General features: G+C 47.0%; 1 protein-coding gene across 2 annotated transcripts in view; it reads left to right on the top strand.

Moving 5' to 3' along the window:
- Positions 1-26,273, top strand: part of CALN1 (calneuron 1) — a 674,755-nt gene that overhangs the window by 19,833 nt on the left and 628,649 nt on the right. The window contains exon 2 of one of the 2 annotated variants that reach the window (XM_033193351.1): positions 25,294-25,485. The exons of the other annotated variant lie outside the window; for it this stretch is intronic. Coding sequence (XP_033049242.1) covers positions 25,367-25,485 — 119 coding nt within the window. The 5' untranslated portion in view covers positions 25,294-25,366. The remainder of the gene's footprint in view (positions 1-25,293; positions 25,486-26,273) is intronic. 2 annotated transcript variants of the gene reach the window in all.

The raw sequence follows: 26,273 nt of genomic DNA, 5'->3' as shown, positions 1-26,273 counted from the left end.
AGTGATCAATGCTATGATGGAAAACAGCATGGCAGGGAGTGTCTGGAGTGTGTCTGCGGAGAGTTACTTCAAATGAGTGCAGAAGGGACATTGAGCTGAGGCTGGGATGCCATGGGAAAGCCACATTTGTGTGGTGGGGCAGGAGCACCCCAGAGGAAATATCAGATGTAAAAATGTTCAGGCAAGAAGGACCTAGGCTGCTGGAGAGGCAGGGGTTAGGCAGTGGGGACAAGAGAGAAGGAAGGCAGAGATGCAGGCAGCAGCTGGACCATGCGACAGTCATTGAGATTTTATTCTACATAGAATGATCTATCACTGAGAGGACTTTAAGCAAGACAGTGATGTGATCTGTTTTGCTCATTCAAAAGATCACTCTGCAGCCCAGCACTGTGACTTCTGTCTGTAAACCCAGCACTTTGGGAGGCCAAGGTGGGAGGATTGCTTGAGGCCAGAAGTTCAAGACCCTGTCTCTACAAAAAAAAAAAAGTGTCATGCTTGGTGGCGTGCACCTGTAGTCCCAGCTACTCAGGAGCAATGATTATGCCACCCTGGATGACAGAGCAAGACCCTGTTTCTAAAGGAAAAAACAAAAGGACATTGGAACCAGGTCCCCTCCATCCTAAGGTGCCTACAGAGTATCTCTCTCTGCAAAGAGTAAACATCATCCAACTCTGCACAGAGTGGAGCAGCAGGAAAATGCCCTCATCTAATTTCTGTGCTGCTTGAGAGGCCTGGACAGCCCAATAACCAGCTCCTTGCTGATGAAGGGAGTGAGGAAATGGCCCTAGTTGAGCTAAGAAAAATTTGGTTTCTTCTTTTGGTTCTCAAAGGACAGGGTAGTGGCTGGGTGAGGTGGCTCACACCTGTGAGCCAAGGTGGGAGGACTTTGGAAGGCCAAAGTCCTCTTTGGAAGGCCAAGGTGGGAGGATGGCTTGAGGCCGGGAGTTTGAAACCAGCCTGGCAAGGCCCCATCTCTACAAACAATTTTTAAAAATTATCCATTCATGGGTGATGTATGCCTACCATCTCAGCTACTTGGGAGGCTGAGGTGGGAGGATCACTTGAGCCCAGGAAGTTGAAGCTCAGTGAGCCATGATCATACCACTGCACTCTAGCCTGGGTGACAGAGTGAGACCTCATCACTTTAAAAATAAAGATTGCTCTGATTCTGCAGAGAATAGGCAGGAAGGCCAATGGGGAGCTCCTGTGGGAGGGGGAAGACAGGGGCTTGGGTAAGAATGCCACCACACGGGCAGTCCCACCATGGGCAATGAGCATCTCCATGCACTGTTGAGTCTGTATGAACAGAAAACATGAATGGTCAATATAAGCCATAGCTGGTCACTGTCCCCAGAACCAAAGACTCAAGTGAGGTTGATAGAAGTGCTTCCTAAGAGACTACTCCTCAGGGGGATAAATACAGCCCGGTGGTTACAGCAGAACAGCCCTGCCTGGCCCTGTCCATCAATTTCGTGGTGCCTGGCCTGGGATATTCAGGCTCACAGGTTTTCAGCTACAGTAGATGTATTAGTTCATTTTCACACTGGTTTAAAGATAATGCCCGAAACTGTGTAATTTGTAAAGGAAAGAGGTTGAATTGACTCACAGTTCCATATAGCTGAGGAGGCCTCAGGAAACTTACTGAGGAGGCCTCAGGAAACTTACAATCATGGAGGAAGAGGAAGCAAACATGTCCTTCTTCACATGGCAGCAGGAAGGAGGAGAGTGAACATACGAGGAACTTCTAAATACTATAAAACCATCAGATCTTGTGAGAACTCTCATGATCATGAGAGCAGCATGGGAGAAATTGCCCCCATCATCCAATCACCTCCTACCAGGTCTCTCCCTCAACACCTAGGGATTACAATTCAAGATGAGATTTGGATGGAGACACACAGCCAAACCATATCAGTAGAGCACTTGCAGGCATTAGATGGGCCAGCTGCCTTGGGCTAGGCTGGGCCTGGGGCCCTCACCTTCTTCTGGTCCTTCAGCCAGGTGAGGCTCATCCACACAGTCCCTGGGGTAAGTGGACTCAAGTCTGGACAATGCATTCTTCACTTTCCCGAAGACAATGACAGAAATCCCTCCTGGTTTCTTGGCCTAAGCCTGGGTGCCAGCATACCCCATCAGAGATACCCCCCAATCAGAGGCAGCAGCTCACCTTCACCCTGAGGCATTCTGCTTCCTCAGCTGTGGCTCCTTATGTCTTTGGCTCCCTCCAAGGGCACCCTGGGGTGAGGAGAAGTTTGGTTGTAATTATTGGAATCTCTTTCCCAAAGCCAAAGGTAGCCATCTCCCTAATGGACAGAGTGGCAGCTTAGATGTGGGACTCTGTGTACAGAGAGGCCTGGATTCAAATCTGCAATCTTAAGAATTTGCGAAGTCAAATTCTGCAAGCTTTATAGCCCCCTTAACGTCATCTATTCGCAGGAATACAAACAACTCCTACTTCACAGTGTGGCTGTGAGACTCAGATGAGATGGTATTGAGTGAATGGCCTGTTGGATGCTCAACAGAATGCGGAAATAAGGAGCTGTCAATCAACATTAGCTGCAATAGAAACGATGAGGTATACTACTTTCCATAATTAAGAATGGCCAGCTCTTCAGGATGGGAATAAATTCAAACAGTCGTGGATGGACTAGAGCTGTACTGGAACTCATGAGTAATGAGGCGTGGCACTGATTCAGACCATGGCCTCAGCCATGGGTACATGGGGCTGGAGGGCTCCTGGTAGTAACTGGGCAGGAGGCCGGGTGCAGTGGCTCATGCCTGTAATCCCCGCACTTTGGAAGGCTGAGGCGGGTGGATCACTTGATGTCAGGAGTTCGAGACCAGCCTGGCCAACATGGTGAAACCTTGTCTCTACTAAAAGTACAAAAATTAGCTGGGTATGGTGGCACGTGTCTGTAATCCCAGGTACTTGGGAGGCTGAGGCAGGAGAATCGCTTGAACCGGGAAGGTAGAGGTTGCAGTGAGCCATTGCACTCCAGCCTGGGCAACAGAGTGAGACTCTGTCTCAAAAAATAACCCCCACTCCTGCAAAAACAAACCCTACCCCTCTCTGAGGTCCTTAGGTCCTTTAGCAACATGGATGCCAATGGTGGAAACCGTGCCAACGAGTCCTAGAGCTTCTGGATTGATTATATCACTGTGTAGCATCCTCAGGCTCAGGAAAGAAACCTTAGAGATGGGCCCAGTCTTAGACCCGCCTGAGTGAGTCCTGTGAATCTTGCCATTCATCTAGGATAGGCCCCAAGTCATCAAGGTAGAAAATAAAAAAGGAAGCTACTCAGAAGGTTGAGGCAAGAGGATCTTTTGGGGCTAGGGGTTAAAGACCAGTCTGGTCAACATAGCAAAATCCCATCCCTACAAAAAAACCAAAAAATTATACAGGAGTGGTGGCATGCGTCTGTAGTCCCAGGTACTGGGGAGGCTGAGGTGGAAGGATCTCCCCAGCTTAGGAGTTTGAGGCTGCAGTGAGCTACGATCACACCACTGCATTCCAGCTTGGGTAACACAGTGAGATCCATTCTCTAGAAAAATAAAATAAAAATAAGTTAAGAAAGAAAATTGAAAGGATGGAAATAAACAATCTTGTTTTACACCGGATTCATATTTTTGCAAAGTGCATGTTTTGGGGGATGAGATGGTCCTGAAATGCTGGGTGGGTTTAGTGCGCCTAAAATTCATTTTTACAACCCAAAAGTGCCATCAGGTTAGGGCACTACACATTTTAGTCTCCAATTCTAGAAAGTTAAAATTTAACTTTAAAATTTTTAAATGTAAAAGCCGCAGATGTTGTGACTCAACTGAAGCCGGTCCTCTGCCTTAGGATTGTATTGGAAGTAACTGGAAGGCCTCATCACTTACTGATGGAGGAAGGAAGCCTGGAGGGCTGCCTGGGGGAAGAATCTTCCTACCCAACAAAACAAGGGGGCTCCATTGAGAACTGGACACCGGTGACTGAGGGCAAGGCTGGCCTCTCTCTGTTGCCTTTCCCAGGGGGCTCTTCAGGACTCTCTGGCTCCTGCTAAGGGATAGGAAGCCTGGGTCCCTGCCCCAAGATGGCAGGAAGTACAAATTCAGGTGCATGTATTTTCTTCTTTTTTTCTCTCTCTTTCTTTCTTTCTCTCTCTCTCTTTCCTTCCTTCCTTCCTTCCTTCCTCCCTCCCTCCCTCCCTTCTTTCTTTCTTTCTTTTTTCTTTCTTTTTCTTTCTTTCTCCTTCCTTCCTTCCTTCACTCCTTTCTTTCTTTTCTTTCTTTTTCTCTCTTTCTCTCCTTCCTTCCTTCCTTCCTTCCTTCTCCTCTCTTCCTCCCTCCCTTCCTTCTTTCTTTTCTTTTCTTTCCTTCTCTCTCTCTCTTTTTTGTTGAGACAAGGTCTTGCTCTGTCACCCAGGCTGGAGTGCAGTGGCACGATCACAGCTCACCACAGCCTCCACCTCCTGGGCTCAAGCCATCCTCCCTCCTCAGCCTCCCAAATGGCAGGGATTACAGGTGTGAGCCACCATGCCTGGCCAGATGCATGTATTTTCCAGAGAGGCTGGATTATCTTCTTTGAATATGCCCAGATGGTGTGGGGCATCAGATGCCAGGCCCTTTTCTTAGAGCAGGTGTGTTACATGTAACAAGGTAATTATTACTGCCTTGTCCCAGGGCTGGTATCTCTGGGTCTCCTGGGGGTGAGGTTATCTGGAAAGCCAGGCTTGGATGGTCTGGATGTCTATTTGGAGGAGACACAGCTTTAAGGACAGCTGTGAAGGAGGAAAACCTCCTGCCCTGCCCCTCTGCTGGTTCCTGTCCTGGGGCTAGGCTTTCTGTGCTACTCAGAAAAGCAAAATAAAAAAGGAAAGAGGAAAGAAGGGAAATAAAAGAAGCACATTTGTCCAGTGATACAGGACTTGTAGAAAGTAGGAAAATTAAAACTTGAAATTGAAAGAAAAATCAGAAGGAATAAAGACAAAAGGAAAATACAATAGTACAAGCTCTGAATAATTCCATCCAGTAAAAATTAAGATTAGGTGACATTGATAAGATGAAATGATAAGATAAAATGAAATATTCTCTTTTTTTTTTTTTTTGGAGATGGAATCTCATTCTGTTGCCCAGGCTGGAGTGTGGCGTGATCTTGGCTCACTGCAACTTCTACCTCCCGGGTTCAAGTGATTCTCATGTCTTAGCCCCTGAGTAGCTGGGCTCATGCCTGCTAATTTTTGTATTTTTACTAGACATGAGGTTTCGCCATGTTAGCCAGGCTGGTCTCAAACTGCTGACCTCAAGTGATCCGCCTGCCTCAACCTCCCAAAGTGCTGGGATTACAGGTGTGAGCCGACACGCCCAGCCAAAATGAAATCTTTTAATCTGAAATAGGATTAATCTGATAACATAAAGACAAAATGACACCATGAGAGTTCAAAAGCCAAGAAGATAAGACGTTAAAAGCAGAAAGGTTGACAAAGAGAGAGAGAAAGAGTTAGGAAAAGGTGAGGATTTACATGAAGGATGAAGAATAAGAATGAAATAGGTAAATGATAATTTATATAAATAGAATCTCACTGGGAGGGAATATTTTAAGAAGTCAGCTGGAAGCACTTGCAGAGGACGAGGGAAGTGACTTTGTAACTGGTTCTTAGAGTGTCCTAAACTAAGCCTCCCCTCCGTAGAGCTTGGTGTCACTCAGCAAGAAGAATTAAAGGATGCTGGGCACCTTGCAGCTTTATTAGCTGCTGCTGCTACCTTGAAAAGATTTTATCAAGATAAACAGCCAGGGGGGCTTGTGGTTTCTCAAGAATCTCAACATCACTAATCATCGGGGAAATGCAAACCAAAACCACACTGTGATACCACCTTACTCCTGCAACAATGGTCATAATTAAAAAGTCAAAAACAATAGACGTTGGCGTTGATGTGGTTGATGTGGTGAAAAGGGAACACTTCTACGCTGCCGGCGGGAATGTAAACTAGTACAACCAATATGGAAAACAGTATGGAGATTCCTTAAAGAGCTAAAAGTAGATTTGCCACTCGATCCAGCAATCCCACTACTGGGTATTTACCCAAAAGAAAAGAAGTCCTTATATGAAAAGGACACTTACAGATGTATGTTATGGCAGCACAATTTACAATTGCAAGATGTGGAACCAGCCTAAGTGCCGGTCGATCCACAAGTGGATAAAGAAAATATGGCATATATATACCATGGAATACTACTCAGTCATGAAAAGGAATGAAATAATGTCTTTTGCAGCAAGTTGGATGGAACTGGAAGCCATTATCCTAAGTGAAGTAACTCAGGAATGGAAAACAAAATGCCATATATTCTCATTAATAAGTGGGATATTGGGAGACTGAGGTTGGCAGATCATGAGGTCAGGAGATCGAGACCAGCTTGGCCAACATGGTGAAACCCTGTCTCTACTAAAAATTACAAAAAATTAGCTGGGTGTGGTGGCATTTGCCTGTAGTCCCAGCTACTTGGGAGGAGGCTGAGGCAGGAGAATCACTTGAACTCGTGAGGCAGAGGTTGCAGTGAGCCAAGACTGTGCCACTACACACCAGCCTGGGTGACAGAGCAAGACTTCATCTCAAAAAAAAAAAAAAAAAGTGGGATAAAACGAAATCTTATAATCTGAAATATGATGAATGTTATAAAATAAAGACAAAATGACACCATGAGAGTTCATGTAAAAGACAAAGCCAAGAAGATAAGATGTTAAAAGCAGAAAGGTTGATGAAGAGAGAGAAAAACAATTCGGAAAAGGTGAGGATTTACATTAAGGATGAAGAATAAGAATGATTCTTTTGATTTTCCATTCCTGAGTTGCTTCACTCATAGCTAAGTTGTGAGGATAGAAAAACATACAGAGCGATCTAATGGACTGTGGGGACTCAGGGTGGAGAGAGGCTGGGAGTGGAGTGAGGGACAAAAGACAACGCCTTGGGCACAGCGTGTGATGCGTGCACTAAATCTCAAGAATCACCACTAGAGAACCCATCCATATAACCAAAAACTGCCTGTACACTAAAACCATTGAAATAAAATAATATTTTTAAAAAAGAAATCTGGGCCGGGTGCAGTGGCTCACGTCTGTAATCCCAGCACTGTGGGAGGCCGAGATGGGCAGATCACAAGGTCAGGAGATCAAGACCATCCTGGCTAACACGGTGAAACCCCGTCTCTACTAAAAATACAAAAAAAAGTCGGGCGTGGTGTTGGGCACCTGTAGCCCCAGCTACTTGGGAGGCTGGGGCAGGAGAATGGTGTAAACCCGGGAGGCGGAGCTTGCAGTGAGCCGAGATCGTGCCACTGCACTCCAGCCTGGGCGACAGAGCGAGACTCCATCTAAAAAAAAAAAAAAAAAATCTGATCTCAGGAAAGTTCCCAGACAATGCTCACTCTGAAAACACACTGGGCACAAAGGAAAGTGCAGTAAGAACCTGCCCGGATTTCTAGACCAGAACTCCCTGGAAATGGGAAATTTGGGTATTTACCCCAAAGAAAAGAAGTCATTATATGAAAAAGACACTTGCAGATGCATGTTGAAGATGCATCCAGGCCAGGCGCGGTGGCTCATGCCTGTAATCCCAGCACTTCGGAAGGCCGAGGCAGGTGGATCACGAGGTCAGGAGATTGAGACCATCCTGGCTAACACAGTGAAACCCTGTCTCTACTAAAAATACAAAAAATTAGCTGGGTGTGGTGGCAGGCGCCTGTAGTCCCAGCTACTCAGGAGGCTGAGGCAGGAGTATGGCATGAACCTGGGAGGTGGAGCTTGCAGTGAGTCAAGATCTTGCTACTGTGCTCCAGCCTGGGTGACAGAGGGAGACTCTGTCGCAAAAAAAAAAAAAAATTCAGATGCATCCAGATCAGCCTGGAGCAGGCCTGTTAAACCGGTCTTCTGTAGAGGCACTGTTGCCTTTGGGGGAATTTTTTAAAAAGGTGATTTCTCACGACCTGAACCAGGTGCCCAGGTGAATGCCAGCTCCTCTCCCTCTCTGTGTAGCCCTGCTTCCCTCCTTAAGGGGAGCCCTGGATTCAGATTTCACTCTGGAGTGAAGCCTCCCAGCCAGCATGTACTCAGCAAAATCTGCACCTGGTTGGGGTTGCAAGAGGCGGTATTGCCTGTGGGGTTTAGAGCCAGGTCATGTAGTTATTTCATGCTAGGCTCCAGCCAAGGCAAGGTGGACCGTATTAGATTGTGCCTCAATATTACCAGTATGGCTACCTCTTTCTTTTCCCAAATTTATTTCTAGTCACGTCTTCATACAACCCAAGGGTGAGTGTTAGGGTGGGAGTTAGGCTTAGGGTTAAAGTGAGTGCCTAACCTGCATACCCACTTTGGGAATGCTGGAAATGAAGGCAGATCCCTGAGATTGAAATGAGATTGTTCTCTTGACCTCAACCCCCTTCGTGGGAACTGGAGTGGCTCGTTTCACTCAGCCTGCAGACTGTGGACGGCTAAGTGTAAATGGCTCCATGAAGGGTCAGGGTGATAGCCTTCTGCACCTGTGCTTTTTGATGTCTGGCTTCTTGTTCAGTGTCCAGGAAGAATCAGGTCACATGAACTGTTTGAAAGATGATGAATGCAGAAGACTTTATCGAGCAGTGGAAGTGGCTCTTGGTGGAGAGGGAGCTGGAAAGGGGATGGTGTGGGGAGACGGTGATCTTTTCCCTGAAGCTCAGCCATATCTGGCTGGGCTCCCCTCCAAAACCACATGTCTGAAGTTAGCTACGTGTACCTGCAGTCTCCGATGCTCAGTTGCTGCTTCTCTGCTCACTGCTCAGCCACTTGTATCCTTGCTGGTCAGCCACTTGTGTTGCTCTTTTTCTTTTTATGGGCACAGGATAGGGGCGTGGCAGGCCAGTAAGGCAATCATTTGGGTAGGAAAATTGGGCCAGTTGTTTCAACTTAGGGCCGAGGTTCCAGGCTCGAGGGTAGGGTTTCGCCGGGAGCCCAGCTGTTCTGTATCAGGATGACTCTAAGGCCAGCTGGGGAAAGTGGGGTTTCTGGGACACCAGTATTCATGCAGTCAAAGCCAAGAAGGGCAAACCAGTACCTCTCAAACTCAGCCTTAGAGGATTACCTGAGCTGATCCAGACATGAATCCTGAGGAAAATACGGCAGCCAAATGCCCTGCCCCAAGATTCCATGGGTTCCCAAAGAAGGAAGATCTGAGGAATCTTCCTTCCCAAGGAAGGACTAGGGAATGACTGCCAATGGATATGATGAAAATTTTGGGAATGATGAAAATGGTCTAAATGGGCTATGATGATCACAATCCATTTTAGACCATTTGCACAATTATCGTGTGCATCATGGAATTTTGAAGCAGTAGGGTGAGAACTGTGATGCTTTGAGCAGTGGCAGGGCATCGTCAGCATGGCATTCATGCGTTGTCCAGCTCAACTTTGCACTCACTGGGATGGGCATCCATCTTCTTGGCTGCTTGGTGTTTCTGGGGATCTACTTCTAGGCTTTTCAATGGGTAGAGGTCTGCCAAACTAAAAAACAAAGTGATTACTTGGAGTCTTGCTTTGTCACCCAGGCTGGAGTGCAGTGGCATGATCATAGTTCACTGCAGCCTCGACCTCCTGGGCTCAAGCAATCCTCCTGCTGCACCCTCCCAAGTAGCTGGGATAACAGGCATGCACCACCATGCCTGGCTAACTTTTAAAAATATTTTTTTGTAGAGACAGGGTCTCGCCATGTTGCCCAGGCTGGCCTCAAACTCCTGGCCTCAAGCAATCTTCCCACCTTGCCCTCCCAAGGGCTGGGGTTATAGGTGTAAGCCACATCACCCAGTGACATAAGAGCTTGAACTACAGGGAGACCCATCCAGGCAGGGCTGAGCAAAGGACTGAGAATCTCTGTGGAAAGCTCTGGTAAACTCCAGGAGCCCTATGTGAGCTGGAGGGGAAGCTACAGAGGACAACTGTCCGCAAGTGGTGAATATATGGCTGAGGTGCTGCAGATACTGTGGTAAATCTGGGGACTACTGTCCTCCAGAGTCCTGGAGGGTGCAGTGTGACAGTCACCCTGGGCAGAGCCCCTTCCCAAACCCAAAGGAAAATAATTTGTTCTGCCAAAAAGACACCTGCACTTGTATGTTCATTGCAGCATTATTCACAAGAGCAAAGACATGGAATCAATGTAGGTGCCCATCAGTGGTGGATTGGATAAAGAAAATGTGGTCCATATACACCATGGAATACTGCAGAGTCATCAAAAAGAATGAGATCACGTCCTTTGCAACACCACAGATGCAGTTGGAGGCCATTATCCTAAGCAGATTGATGCAGGAACAGAAAATCAAATACTGCATGTTGTCACTTATAAGTGGGAGAGATACATTGGGTACATGTGAACATCAAGGTGGGAACAACAGAGACTGGGGCTACTGGAGAGGGAAGAGAGGGAGAAGGGTAAAGGTTGAAACACTACCTATTGGTACTACGCTTGCTACCTGGGTGACCGGAATGTTTTTACCCCAAACCTCAGCATCACACAATATATCCATTTAACCAACTGGCACATGTACCTTCTGAATCTAAATTAAAGTTGGCAATTTTAAAACCCTTAAAACAAACAAACAAACAAAAAGAGGAACAGGGAAAAACAGCTCAGCAGAGGGAGGAGCTCCAGGTGAAACTTAGAGACCCAGTGATTCCCTGCGTGGGGCTCAAAACACAAGGTCCTTGTGATCGTGTTTAAGGCCAGGGTGTCCCAGGGCAGCATGGATTACCTCGAACCCACTGAGGAGGCTCCTACAACCATGACTAATGAACATCAAGAGCTAATGGACTCCTCTTCTTTCTCAAAGCCTCTGCCAACTCTGCCGCCAAGAATTATAAGCATTTAGAAAATAATTATACATCTGGACAAATCAGGTTCAGTCTATTGGATTGAATATAATCATATTAAAATATAATGAATACATTCAAACACACAATGCATGATTAAATAGTCACCTTAGGAACCAGTGCCGGTGAAGCATGCTGGCTGGTAACCAAGAACTATGTGGCAAGACCCCACAGCAGCCGGGACAGAAGTAGAAAGCCACCCCAGGCTTGCAATTGATTTCTTTGTCACCTTTGGTTTAGGTTCTAATTTACTTCCTCCCACTCTGGTTCAGGCGAATCCACACAAACTGGTTGTGGTTCTTTCAACCCGATTTTGTTGGCTGGTGCTAATCTTTGTGTCATTTGGGATGCAAAGGCGGAGTGGGGGAGGCAGGATGTTTTTGGCGGGCTGATGGCCAGAGACTGCAATATTCTGAGCCGTCAGGGGTCTGCCTAGGGTCTCTGCCAATCCCATTGCACGGGGCATCTCACTCATGTCCTCCCTCAGGAGGCGAGGATACCAAACAGCAGTGGTGCTTCTAAACCCTTGTTGTCTTATTATCCTTGGCTTCCGGATCACAGCTGAGACCGCCCTCTGACTGCACTCATTGAGCATATCTCCAGGTTTCTGGGCCTGGATGAAGACTCAGGCTCTACGGGAATCCCAGGGAAGCTGAGCCTCCATCTGGCAGCTGACCTGGAGACCTGAAGCATGCCTTGGCTAAGCATGCCTTTCCCCACTGACTTGCCCTGGACCAAAGACTTGGTCTCGGCTCTCTGTGGCCTCTTTGTGCCCTGCACTTCTCTGCCTCCTGGCCCAGCCCAGCCCAGCCCAGTTCAATCAGCTGACAGATGCTGACACTGATGCAGGAGAGGGGGATCCCCAAAATGGGGTGAAGCCTGGGAAGGTTCTTTTTGTTGTTTGTTTCTTTTTGAGACGGAGTCTTACTTTGCCGCCCAGGCTGGAATGCAGTGACGCGATCTTGGCTCACTGCAACCTCCGCTTCCCGGGTTCAAGTGATTCTCTTGCCTCAGCCACTTGAGTAGCGGAGACTATAGGCACACAGCACCATGCTCAGCTAAGTTTTGTATTTTTAGTAGGGACAGGGTTTCACCATGTTGGCCAGGCTGGTCTCGAACTCCTGACCTCGGGTGATCCACCTGCCTCAGCCTCGCAAAGTGCTGGGATTACAGGCGTGAGCCACCGTGCCCAGCTGCGTTCTTGGCTTCACTCAGGAAACAATTCCAGGGTGAGCCAGTGGCAGAAGAAAAGAGCTTTATTGAGGCAGCAGCGTTACAGGTCTGTGACTACTCCTGCAGAGCAGGGCTACCTCGTAGGCAGTGTGTGGAGAGCAGCAGCTCAGGGACTGTGCTGCAGTCATATTTATACTCACTTCTAATTATATGAAAATTAAGGGGAAGGCTATTCAGAAATTTTTAGAAGAGGGGTGGTAACTTCTGGGTATTGCCATGGCAACGGTAAACTGTCATGGCACTGGGGGGGCGTGTCTTAGGGAGAGGTGCTTCCAGTCCTTCTTCCCTGTTTTAGCCAGTCTTCAGTCTGTTCTAGAGTCGAGTCCTGCCTCCTACCTCAACATCACAAGTGGAGACTGGAAAATGTCAAGGGTAGGGCAAAGGGAACAGTACAAGCCTTGGTGGTCAGCTTCAGAAGCAGACCCGCAACCTCAAAGGAAATGGAGCCCAGGCTGGGGCTGTTTGTTTTTGTGCTGCCTCTAGATGCGGGATCCTGGCCCTTGGGAACAGATCAGACTCAGGCACCTGGATGGGCACTGGCCAAGAGAAGCCCTAGGTGAAGGAGCCTGGTGGTACCTGCCGGCGGAGTCACTGTCCAGTAGGGCGGTTCTATGCCCCCCCGCACGCCCCGTACCCTCACGGGCCTCTGCCCACTGCCTGGGACCCTGCTGTCTTAGTCACCACTCAGGCTTCTAGCATTTTCCCAGGAGGACTGACTAAACTGAGATCGTGAGTTGGTGGCTCGCAGGCCCAGTTCAGCCCACAAACAGGTTTGTTGTTGTTTCTTCTTGTTTACTTGTGTCTTTGTTATGGTTTTCTCCCAAAGTGTTTTGAAACTTTGAAGTCGTTGCCAGCATTTGAAAAATCAGCTGATTTATTAACAATCTGGATTTCCAGCTCCTCTTTAAATCATGACATCTGGCAATGCCGGGCCATACTCACTCATAGCAACAATGGAAGGGTGATGAGTCGTGGCTACTGCTTTGCACAAAGGGAGCCATTTCCTCATGGTCTTTGCCTCTTGGCATGACTGCCAGTCCCTGTAGGCATTTGAGCTGGACTTCCCTGTTTTATAAGAAGGAAAAAACACAGGTGCATCTGGAGTGGATGACACAATAGTATGAATTAGACCCTAGTGCTCCCACAGGGAGAAAGATCTAGGTACTTTGTAGTAGTCTGCTCAGGCTGCCATAACAAAATACCATAGACTGGTGGGTGGGTAGCTTAAACTATAGCTTAACAGCTATTATTTTCTCACAGCTCTGGAGGCTTGAAGTCCAAGATCAAAGTGCCAGCATGGTCAGGTTCTAGGGAGGACTCCTTTCCTGGCTTGCAGACAGCTGCCTTCTTGCTGTGTCCTCACATGGCAGAGATAGAGATCCCTCTCTTCCTCTTCTTATAAAGCCACAGTCCAATTGCATTAGGGTCTCACCCTTAAAACCTCATTTAAAATGACCTCCCCTAACTCCTATCTTCAGCTATAGTCACATTGTGTTTGAGGGCTTCAATGTAGGGATTTGGATGAGGGATACAATTCACTCCATAGCATATCTGGAATTCAAGATGTATATTTGGGGGCTGGGAAGGGAAATTAAATGACCAGTGGGAGTCTCGGGTCATCCAAGCATGTCACAAAAATGGAAAGAAACCATTGCCATGAAATGGATCAACTTGGCAACAGAGACGGGTACACAGCTCATGTTCCCCCGTCTACAGATACTGCTTCTCAGTCGTCCCAGGAGAAATACAGCTTATGGCAAATTCAGGACATCTTTCCTTCAAATATTTGCTTGAATTATCCAGATTGGGGGTCAACACTGGACTTCCAGTCTCTACCGTTCTGTAACGTCTCTGGGAAGTTCTGTGCCGCCATGCTGGTGTTAGGGTGGAGTGGGGAGTGAGTTCAGGGAGGCTGGCGTGAAGGTCTTGCCACCACCCATTCCAGGAGCCCCTGGTCTGGCATCAAGAAGGCCTCTGGCCTGCAAGAGAAGCCGTGTGACCCTAGGAAGCCACTCAGCCTCTCTGTCTCACTCCACCCAATTGTGAACCAGGGGTTGATGAGGTCAGTCTCTTTTGTAGGTCACTCTTCATGTGAGTAGATAATTTTGAGCCCTGGTTAAGGACACTGCACTGTAGTAGGTGCACGGAATGAAGGATTTGGCCCCAGGACTCAGGGAGGCCCATGGGCCTCTGGCTCTACCATGGGTCTCCTGAGCTTCCCGCCAAACTCCAGGATCCTGGATCTTCCCACAGCCTGCCTCCAATGAGTGAATCCGCCGCATACCACACTGCTCCTGCTTGGCGAGGGTGATGGGAAGACATGGTATTAGTGGGTAATTAAGTTATTAGCTGCCAAAGCTTAATTGCTCTCAGGAGTATTTTAATTGTAGCAGGGGACTCAAAAACAGAAAGCCTTGGAGACAGCAGACATCATAGAAACAGAAGGAAGGGGGAGTATATGTGAGGGTGTGTGTGTGAGAGTGCGGTGTGTGTGTATGTATGTAAGAGTGTATGTGTATGCATGTATGTGTGTATATATATGTGAGTGTGTGTGATGTGTGCGGATGTGTGTGCATGTTTGTGTGTATGTGCCATGCACATGAATGCATAAGTGGGAATGTTTGTGAGTGGTGTGTATGTGTGTTTGTTACGTGTATGAGTGTGTGCATATGCGCTGTGCATGTGAGTGTGCATAAGTGTAAGTGTATATGTGTATCTGTAGTGTGAGTGTGAATATATATGTGTATGAGTGTGTGTGCATGTTTATGCATTGTGTGTGTGACTGTGCATAACTGTGAGTCTGTATGTGTATGTGTAGTGAGTGTATATGTGTATGAGTGTGTGCATATGTTAGCGTGTATATGTGTGTGTGTGAGTGTGTGTGGTGTGCAGGAGTGCATGCAAGAGCTTGTGAGTGTGCATGTGTGTGTGTGTTTGTGAGTGTATCTGTGTGTGTGTATGTGTGAGTTTGTGTGCTTATATGCGCATGTGTGGTGTGAGTATGCACGTGTGTGTCCATGTGTGCTATATGAGTCTATGTGAGTGTACATGTGTGTAAGAATGTGCATGTGTGGTGTGCGTGTATGAGTGTGTATGTTCGTGGGTGTGTGTAGATGAGTGTATGTGAGTGTATGTGTGCATGTGAGTGTATGATAGTGTGTGTATGAATGTGTGTGTGTACGTGTGTGTGTGTGTGCATAAGTGTGAGTGTGTGAGGTGTGTGTGAATGTATGTGTGTATGTGTGATGTGTGTGAGTGTATATGTATGTATGAGTGTGTGAGTGTGTGTGAATGGGTGGGCACAAGCGTCAATGTGTATGTATGAGTGTATGTGTAAGTGTGTAAGTGAGCATACGTGTAAGAGTGTGTGTGTGCACATGTGTCTAACAGAACCTGCCTCTGTGATCTCTGCCAGGGCGCCCATCAGTGCAAATCCCCGGGGTGAGCCCAGGTCTGAAGGTGGCCACCAGCCACTGGCCTACTCCAGGTGGGTTTAGAGTGAGCCAGCACAGCCATCAGAGAACCTTGTCAGAGCTAGACTAGCTGCCCCAGGAGAAAGATGGTGACCCTAAATATCATCCTACCAGGAAAGTCAGGCCTGGGGCTGTGGCCTCCATGGTTGGGGTGCTTCCTTTTGGAGATAGGAGATGGATTCTCCAGGGAGAGCTGGGCCACCAGATATTTCTCTGTCCTGTGGCTTGACTGCTTCTAGGAACTTCCTGGGCTGCTGACAAGGGACTTTGACAAGGGCTTGATTTGGAATGTGGGGCATTTTTATTGTTCCAGTTTGTTTTTCCCAAAGCAGGTTTACGGGGGCAGGGCGAGGGGACAAGAGCTGGGGCTGCTCCTCTGGCAGCTGCTCCTGGGTGTGAGGGGTGAAGCCAGCTGGGCTTCTGGGTCAGTGGTGACTTGGAGAACTTTTCGGTCCAGCTAGAGGATTGTAAATGTACCAATCAGTGCTCTATGTCTAGCTAGAGGATTGTAAATGCACCAATCGGTGCTCTGTGTCTAGCTAGAGGATTGTAAATGCACCAATCAACACTCTGTAAAATGGACCAATCAGCAGGACATGGGCGGGGCCAAATAAGGGAATAAAAGCTGGCGACCCGCCCCCCGACAGGGGCAACTCACCAGGGATTCCTTCCACTGTGTGGGTGTGTTGTTCTTTCATGCTTCATAATAAATCTTACTGCTGCTCACTCTTTGGGTCCGCTCCACCTTTAACACTCACCGCGAGGGTCTGCGGCTTAGTTCTTGAAGTCAGGAAGACCACGAACCCACCAGGAGGAACAAACAACTCCAGACGCGCCACCTTTAAGAGCTGTAACACTCACCACGAGGTCCATGGCTTTATTCTTGAAGTCAGCGAGACCAAGAACCCACCAGAAGGAATAAATTCCACACACAGGTGGGCACAGAAACTAAAGGGCACAGTGGGCTCGGCTGCGTGCAGGTGATGGCTGGGTCGCAGCTGGGCCAGGTTGGGAGCCATCTGGGTACTTTCACAGTCTGGAGACAAGCTCCAGATTATGGTGGTGTTCTAATCTATGATTTTTTCTTTATCGGTTTATGATTCCTCTCTCAAAGAGAATTGCTTCATCAACTATTTGGTTATCCTGTAATATAATCTGTATAGAAAAGGCAGGACAGTTGTTTGGTTCTTTTCTTATTACTTTTAAAAGAGTAATTACTTTAATGCCTCAGCAATTACATTCATGTCAATTTTCAGGATAATGAGTTGTATCATATTTGGTCATTGCATATGCCTTCCGGTTGGTTTCTCTGTCATTTGGCATCATTGAGAGCTTATCCACTTTTAGGCCTGACAAGACTTTTCGTATTTCCTCCCATGGAACTGGTTACTTAGCTGGAAATGGTATTTAGAGACTACAATTTGGGTGCTCATTGCCTGAGTTTTATTACCTTGACGTCTTTTCAGTGACAAAACTGACATGTCCATATTTTTTTAAAGACAAAAATAAATTATGAGTTCACACTGATATTTTTATTCAGACTAGATTTCAGAGTTTTTACTTAACCTTAAAATTGTTATATTTACAGCTCTTTTCTCTAACATGGAAAATCTTGATTCCTAATGATGTTACATGAATCTCTTATGTATGATTCTTTGTGGTTCTTTTTGTCCTGAGACTATGTCTCAGTTGGAAAGCTCAGTCAAAATACTATGTTTTCAAGTAACTTGAAAAAAATGATTTTCTCTGTAGTTAAGCCATTAACTTTAAATACAGTTGTGTTTGTGTGTTCCAGTTCATTTTCTATTTTAAGGAATTGCTTTGCTTTTTCCTTTTGATACAATTTTTTTCAAATTTGTAAAACTTTTGATTTATTTATGTTTGCTATTATAAATAGGCTCTGCTCATATGTTATCTTCTAACTCAGTATTGCTTCTACACATCTCCTATTAAGTTCTGTATGCTGGTCTTATATTCTAATGCTTTACTAAATTCACCTATTATTTGTAATAGTTTTTTTCGTGAATTCTTTTGGATTTTCCAGACATATAATCATATCACCTTCAAATAACTTTATTTATTTTCCCATCTTATGCCTCTAATTGCTTGTCTAATCATGTTGGTTAATGCCTACAATACAGTGTTCATAGTAGCAGAGATAGTGAACATCCTTGTATTTTTTCTGATTTTAGCAATAAAGTTTCTAGTGCTTCCTGGAAAGTAGGGTGCTGGCTTGTGAGCTGATGTGGAGGTGTATGTATTTATGTTCAGGAAATATATATAGTTCCCTATTTTATTCTGATTTTCAATGTTAATTTTATTGTTGTGAGCCATTCACATTTTGAAGAACCAGGGTTTTCATTTGGAAGAACCAGGGTTTAGGATGTTTTGCTTATGTCAGTCTAAGCCAGGACTGAAGGGTCGTTAGGGCTCCTGAGAAGTCTTACCTGCAGTAGAATTGTACAGAGGTGATTTGAAAAGCTAATTTCAGTTTTCAGATGTCGGCTTAGAATTTTGGCTTTGACTGTGTATGTATTTTATTTTCATGATGATATCTAATTGGTTCTGGACAGAGATAGGGAGAAAACAAGTTTTCATTTTACATCACATAGAAGGATTTCGCTTTTGCATCTTTCAAGGAATTCCATGGACATTTTCTACATCCTACATCAGCAGTTTTAGATTTCTTTTTTGTACTTTTGAATACATCTTAGTATTAAGATATTCAAAATGATGGCCAACAATCACCTCTGCAGAGTCAGTCAACACAAGTGCAATGATGAGACTTCATTGCTCATAAGCAGTTGAGTAGTTGTGACAACCTGTCTCACATATTTAAGAACTCCAGGCTCCCATGTTCCAGCAAATGCAGGGCTTAGCTTTGGGGCAGGCTGGAGCTCACACTCTGCCCCCATCCTCTTTTTTGTCAGCAACTCGTACCTCATTACACACCATATGGCATGACCTGCACCATGCAACATTTAGTCCAAAAGGTATCTTCAAAAAAGAATTATGTTCATTTATAACAAAAATAAATTCTTCTTGTGGGTTAAATGTGGTGCGTCTTTGCAGGGTTTTAGAGGAAAGGACCACGGGCAAAACCACTATCAAGCATTGAAAAAATTATGATTATAATGTGGCCCTCAACAATCGTAAAATCTAGCAGAGACCGCAAGATGCAAAAGACTCTTAACTTGATGCCCAACGTGGTTAAAAGGAAGGGAACGTTCCTTGGCGATTCTTTGAACTGGGTCTTCGAGTAACAGCCTGGGAACCACTGTTCCATGGGACTCCCAGAGACTAAATAAAATCATTTAACCCATGCTTATGAATTATTTATGCCCATAAACAATGCAGGCTCATCCTCCTCCATTCACAAACATTAGACTTTCAGCTCAATCTTGCTCCCAGTGATTGGAATTTTAGACATTTCAAAAGGGATCAAATCCATGCAAGACTTTGGTGTGCTGAGTCTGTTGTAACCCATGTACCAGTTTGGTTGCTGAAGGCCACAGAGGCTGAAATATGCCTCCCTTCCTCAGAGGCTGGCACAGAGATTGATTTAAGAGTATACCCTGTGCCAGCCTCTGAGGAAGGGAGGTATATGGATACAGTCTGAGCGGAGTGGCCGACCTCAGCATTTCAGCCTCTGTGGCCTTCAGCCACCAATCTGGTGCATGGGTTACAAGCACAGAGATCCATTTAAGAGTATACTGGGCTGGGTGCGGCGGCTCATGCCTGTAATCCCAGCACTTTGGGAGGCCGAGGCGGGTAGATTATGAGGTCAGGAGTTCGAGACCAGCCTGGCCAAGATGGTGAAACCCTGTCTCTACTAAAAATACAAAAATTAGCCGGGAGCGGTGGCGGGCGCCTGCAATCCCAGTTCCTTGGGAGGCTGAGGCAGGAGGATTGCTTGAACATGGGAGGCGGAGGTTGCAGTGAGCTGAGATCATGCCACTGTACTCTAGTCCGGGCCACAGAGCAAGACTCCGTTCCACCGCCAACCCCCAGCCCCCACCCCAAAAAAGTATACTTGGGCCTAGGTGTGGTGGCTCACACCTGCAATCCCAGCACTCTGGGAGGCTGAGGTGGGTAGATTGCTTGAGCCCAGGAGTTTGAGACCAACCTGGGAAACATGGTGAAACTGCATCTCTACAAAAAATACAAAAATTAGCTAGGAGTGATGGTGCCCGCCTGTAGTCCCAGCTACTCAGGGGGCTGGAGGTGGGAGGATAACTTGAGCCTGGGAGGTCGAGGCTGCAGAGAGCTATGATTGCGCCACTGCACTCCAACCTGGGTGGCAGAGTGCAACCCTGTCTCAAAAAAAAAAAAAAAAAAAGAAAAGAAAAGAAAAGAAAATAATTGGTGGTAATTTGTATGTCTTTTCATGACCACTATGCAATCTTTGCATGTAACAAAATTGCACTTGTATCCCGTAAATTTATACAAAAAATTATTTATCCATAATGGCCAGGGCGTTGTTGGTTTTGTCACCAGCATCACCAACATATTCCAGTTACACTCTCTGATCTTCACATCTCTAGAGAGTCTTTGTCTTTATTATCTCTGTGTGTGTATGTTTTAATTTTTTTCTAAGACTGAGTCTCACTCTGTTGCCCGGGCTGGAGTGCAGTGGCGTGATCTCGGCTCACTGCAACCTCCACCTCCCGGGTTCAAGTGATTCTCTCTCGTGCCTTACCCTCCTGAGTAGCTGGGGACTACAAGTGTGAGCCACCATGCACTGCTAATTTTTGTTTTTGTTTATTTTTAATAGACATGGAGTTTCACCATGTTGGCTAGTCTGGGCTCAAACTCCTGACCTTGGGTGATCCACCCCTCTTGGCCTCCCAAAGTGCTGGGATTACAGATGTGAGGCGCCATGCCAGGCCTACAGTTTGTTTTTAACGTCAATATGGAACCAAAGGGAATTAACATTGATTAAATGTGTGTTCAATACTTGTTTATTGAACACCAATTATTTTAAGGATGCCCCTGCCTGGGCCTAAATGCCACACAGTGCACATCTGCATACCTAGTGCCTCAGAAGGGGAGAATCAAAGTCTACCTTCTTGGATACCCTCAGGAACAAACCGATCCTTCAGACTGAAGGAGCAGGGACAATCTTCCCCTGTTCGTGTGTTTGTGTCTGAGTTCCCAGCTTGACTCCGAGCTCTGTGAGGCTACATCTGTGGTGGGTTCACTTCTACATGTCCCACCTCCATCCCGCTGTGTATCCAGTCCAGCGCCCATCTGAGCAGAGAAGGAGCTCAGTCACTACGTATTAGTGCAAAAAGAAAAAAATGGAGAATGATAGTGTATTACTCTGTTGCTTACTGCACTGCTATAAAGAAATCCCGGAGACTGGGTAACTTAGAAAGAAAAGGGGTTTAATGGGCTCACAGTTCCGCAGGCTATACAGCAAGCATGGCTGGGGAGGCCTCAGGAAACTTACAATTAGGGTGGAAGGCCAAGGGGAAACAGGCAGGTCTTCAAGTGGCCAGAGCAGGAGGAAAAGAGAAGAGGGAAGCACCTCACACTTTTTAACAACCAGATCTCATGAGAACTCTATCACGAGAACAGCATGAAAGTGGGCAAAATCCACCCCGGTGATCCAGTCACCTCTTACCAGGCCCCACCTCCAACATTGGGGATTACAATTTGACATGAGATTTGGCTGGGGACACAAATCCAAACCATATCAGGTAGCTAGCATATGTAGCACCTGCTCTGTGCCTAACACTTTACAATAACTTTAAAAGGTAGGTGTTATTATCAGGTTCATTTTGCAGATCAGGAAACTGAAGCCCAGAGAGGTTAAGTCACTTGCCCGAGGTCACACAGCCCCTAAGTGGCACAGCCAGGGTTTGGACTGCATGGTCTAATTTGATTAGCGATGTTCTTAACAACATCACTCCACCATTCTCTGCATATTATGGATTGGTAAAAGTGACGCAGGTGTTGGAGCACTCAAAGGGTAGACCAAGGGCTGCATCACTTTTTGGGTGGATAAGAGTGCCTCCTACTGGTCTGAGCCCTAAAAGAGTGGCCAGTGTTCCAGAGACATTTTCAGTGCTAAAGGAAGTGGGTAGGTCACCTATTGGAACAAAAAGCTGACGAGGGCTGGTGACTCATGTCTGTAATCCCAGCACTTTGGGAGGCTGAGGCAGGTGGATCATTTGAGGTCAGAAGTTCGAGACCAGTCTGGCCAACATGGCGATACCCGTCTCTACTGAAAATAAAAAAATTAGCCAGGTCTGGTGGTGTGCACCTGTAATCCCAGTTACTCGGGAGGCTGAGATGGAGAATGGCTTGAACCTGGGAGGCAGAGGCTGCAGTGAGCAGGGATCACGCCACTGCACTCCAGCCTGGGAGACAGAACAAGGCTCTGTCTCAAAAAAAAAAAAAAAAAAGGCTGATAAGGACCCTCATGTGGGTCTAGGAATTAGCCCAAAGCTCTAACTTCAAGACTGAGGCTCAAAAATCCAGCTTCTCCCGGCTGACCTTTCAGATGGTGATTGTAAAGGCAATTAGCAAATGGACTTTAGAGGACAAATTCTGGAAATTAATCGTCCTTAGGAATCGCATCAGGAAATGAGGTAGCCAGTTAATTTGGGGACAAGGAAGCTCATTGGGAAATGCACCTTGGGTCCCAAGATGCATAAGGCTGTGAGGACTCAGGAGGTGCCTGTGTCTTGGAGAAGCTTCCAGTTAAATGGAAAGATGGAGGTCTGTCTTCTCTGCAGATGGCAACATGGGGTGCTTCATTAGTTGGCCAAGGGTGGTCGGTCCGGCTTGTGCAGGGCAGTTTGGCTTCCCCCATTGTTATGCCAGCAGGCAGCTGTGACTGGGAGAGGGGAATTCTGGAGAGATGGCTTCTGACTGCAGGAGCCAGCTCCATTTTGGGTCCCCTGGCTTTGCGTTTTTCTGGCACATCCCGAGTGACGCAGTAAGGGCACCAGAGGCCAGCTGAGCAGCAAGAGCAATTGTTCCTTACGGGGAGCTGCCACCTTCAGTGCCGTGCGCCTGTTGAGCTGTGGGCAGGTTCCAAGTCATTAAATGTATTGGGCTCAGAAGCCTGGCGACCATCAGCTTGGAACATCCTTGCAGAGAGCTTCTGGCGTTCTCATCTGGGTGCCCTGCTCTGATGTCCACACTGCCTTGGGGGGGACCTGACAAGAGAAGGGACTCAACATATTCAGAAGTTTTTGCATATGGGGAGAGAGGCCTTCTTATTCGCTGGCTTCTTCTGAGCATTCTATCACTCAAGCCTTGCCCCCACACCACACCTAGGAGGACACTGACCACCAACAGGCATTACCCCCCTAAATCCTCTAGAAGTACCCCTTCTAATTGCTGCTTTTTGAAATATGCATTTACCACCAATCACAACTTCCATGGTGCTGGGACTGCCATGGCAACTAAAAGCATATCTGAAAATAAAATGTCATTTTTTTTTTTTTGCGTTTCTACTGTAATGACACACTTGTTTCTCCTGTTTAACTTAACGAGCTAACTAGAGAAGTCTCCAAGAGTTTCAGCATGTGCAGCGTGTGTGGGGAAGTGGGTGTTGTAGTGTGTGTGAATATATGAGTCATAGGCATGTGTAAGTGAGCGGCGTACGGGTGCGTGCTGATGGGGACAGAGTGTGCAGCTGTGTGAAGTTGCGTGGGACCCATGTGGGTGTGGGGGTGAGTGCTCCTGGGCATATGTCTCAGGAAACAGGCGAGTGAAGACATGCCTGTTTCCCCTTTGCCTTCTGCCGTAATTGTAAGTTTCCTGAGGCCTCCCCAGCCATGCTAGGTGGGTCTAAGATCACCTCTAGGCTATGAATGTTACAAGGCTGATCTGTGAGCACGCATCTGAAGACCAGTGTGTGCATGTGTGTGTTTGAGGCCAAGTGCTGTTGCGTGGATGCATTGCACATGTGCTGTTTGGTGAGACGTGGCTTCTTGCTTTGAGACACTTACTCTCTTTAAGGTATCTTTGAGATCCCAGCCCTTGGGAAGTTCCAGCCCAGTCACAGGACAGAACACCCTTCCTGTCCTATCTCGTCATTCCTGTGGGATGGAGGGCTCAACTCTATCCCACAACTTTCGGGGAATCAGAGACCTCAGAGGTCAGGGGCACCCAGACACCATCTGGTCCAGCTCTGAGCTAAGGCCATGGGGGTTTCTGGTCCAGGTGGAAATTACAAAGCATCCAGTTGGTTTATGTGTCTGTCCTTCATTCATTCACCCCAGTGGCTGATGAGTTATGCACAGGGCCTTGGGCTGAACCTGCTTCATTCGAGCCAAATGAGGCTAATTTTCAGTGGGTACTGTGTGTGCAGATTTACAACAACAATCTACAACAATAATGTCCACCATCCACATACAGCTCTTCAAGCCTTCTTCCTGCTTTCTACAGTCATTTTCTGAGCCTGATCTCCTAAAAGCTGACTTTGATAGGAGACCGCTTCCCAGGCATGGGCATGCACCTCTCGCCAGAATTGAGAGAGCAGAAAGAAGGCAGACGGACTCTTTCCAGGATGCGATATTCAGGGGCCAAGCAATGAGAAATGGAGACTCATCTGTGTGTGGCTGCAAGAAGCCATTGCCTGCTGCAACGTGCAGACATCCTTATGAGCACAGCTTTCTCAGATGGTCCCTGATCCATGGTGGCCAGGGCTTTGTTGGTTTCGTCACCAACGTCTTCCAATTACACTCTCTGAACTTCACATCTCTAGAGAGTCTTTGTTTGTCTTCATTACTGTTTGTTTTTAACTTCAATGGAACCAAAAAGAACTGACATTGATTAAATGTGTGTTCAATACGTGTTTATTGAGCACCAGTTACTTTAAGGTTGTTCCTGCCTGGGCTGAAATGCCACACAGTGTGCATCTAGCCTGGGGTTTTTCTCAACACAGTGTTGGGAGGAGGGGATGGAGACTGTAGACAAATGACAGTAGAAGTAGGCTGAGATGAGGGGTGCCTTAACTCAACCAAGGGAGAGGGCCAGGTCAAGGACAGCTTTTCAGAAGAGGCGACACCTGAGCTGAGTTGTAAGGGACAAGTAGGCGGTAACTGGATATCAGAGAGAGAGAGATAGAAAGAGGATGTTGCCACTTGGTGACATCAAGTAGACCTAGAGATTTCGTATGCGTGGGCTGCAAGTCTGCACTGGAGCTGGTAACGGGATGCCGTCTTGGATGCTCTTTGCTTTAAGGAAGTTAGGAGGATATTGCCCTGGGATTGTGACAGCATCACCAAGTTTGGGAGACTTGGCAAGAGTCCTTCGCGGTTAGATGGTGATTTCCAGCTCAGTCCCCCATTTTGTTTCCGTGGATTTCCTGGTGTCAGCAGCAAGGAAACAAATGATGCTGGTGAGGTGCTTTGCTTCCTTGCAAGTTGCAATCACATTGGCGGCTATAGCTCTCTCCACACTGCTCATACTCCAGCAATGCGCATGGGGGTACGAATGGAAAAATACCTGTGAATATTAAGGTTGGCTCCAAAAGCCCATTATTGGCTTGTTGTGCAATACCCTCTGGTGACATTGAGGCCTTATTAATAACTAAACATCTGTCACAACTGTAATTATATTTCTTGTGCCAGGATTGTGTTTCTACCATTGTCCTGTGTAAACACGGAAGGGAGGGTGTGAATTATTTAGGCGGCCGGCTTTGAGAAAAATAATCGCCCAGCACTGTGCAGGCTGTAAGTTTCTGTCAACTCCTTTCAGAGTCTCAGTGCCTTCGCTGACGTTCCTTTGATGTGCTCCTAAATCTCTCTGAGAACATCGCCCTGGACCCCCGATGCGGCTGCCAGAGCAACCCGGAGAGGGGAAGCCCGAGAATGAGAAAAAGGGGGACGGAGGAGCCCTCGGACGGGGAGAGGAGCCGCCGAGGAGCCAGGCCCCCGACTTCCCCACCTGGCAAGTCTTCTTCCCCCAAACCCCAGGATCTAGATTGTTTGGCAGTCCTCAGGTAGGGGGTGGTGCGGGGTCCGGGAGCCTTTGCCGCTGCTGCGTGTCTAGGTTGGAGAGGAGAATCTATGAACTGGACACCTGGGAGAGCTGTCCCGGCTGGGTACAGAGATTCTATCCCCTTTCTTGAGCCTATTTGAGATGTGTGGATGGGACGAAGGGACGGGTTTGCAAACCGACTCTTGGGGAGAGACATGCTTGTTTTCAGGTGAACAATGACAAATACAACTTACAGAGTGTGGACTATGCACTAGCATAAAAATGGAAGCTTTGCATAGACAATTTCAACCAATTCTCAAATAATTTCATAAGGATGTTGTTAGTCTCTCTTTGACAGGAGGAAAGTAACACAAACATTAGGTAGCTTGACTGAGATGACACAGCCAAAGGCAAACCTGGGATTCCTACCCAAGTCTCTGAATTCCACCCCACCTCCCACCGCTAAAAAAAAAAAAAAATTGTGTTCCTAACCACTAGGCTACCCTGTCTCTCTTGGGTCATTGATGCGGTCAGTTCGGGGTGAGGAGTTTTCTATGCTACCAAGCCACAGGCCTCCCTGGGTTTTTGATCTTACTCTTTTTCTTTTCCTCGGAGACCCTCGGTTGTACAAACTCAAGAGGAGTTGCAACTCTGGGTGTGGTTTGGTATAGAACGCAGTTTTGGTCTGTGTGATGCTGGCATCAAGGAATTGGTCTGTGGTGAGTCCTATAAATGGGTACATTCTGAAATTGTCTTCC

This window comes from Trachypithecus francoisi, unplaced genomic scaffold (genome assembly GCF_009764315.1).
Source record: "Trachypithecus francoisi isolate TF-2019V2 unplaced genomic scaffold, Tfra_2.0 Lachesis_group4, whole genome shotgun sequence".
NCBI classification, from domain to species: Eukaryota; Metazoa; Chordata; class Mammalia; order Primates; family Cercopithecidae; genus Trachypithecus; species Trachypithecus francoisi.
Note: the sequence above shows the minus strand (reverse complement) of the source record. Positions and strands in the feature narration are given on the sequence as shown.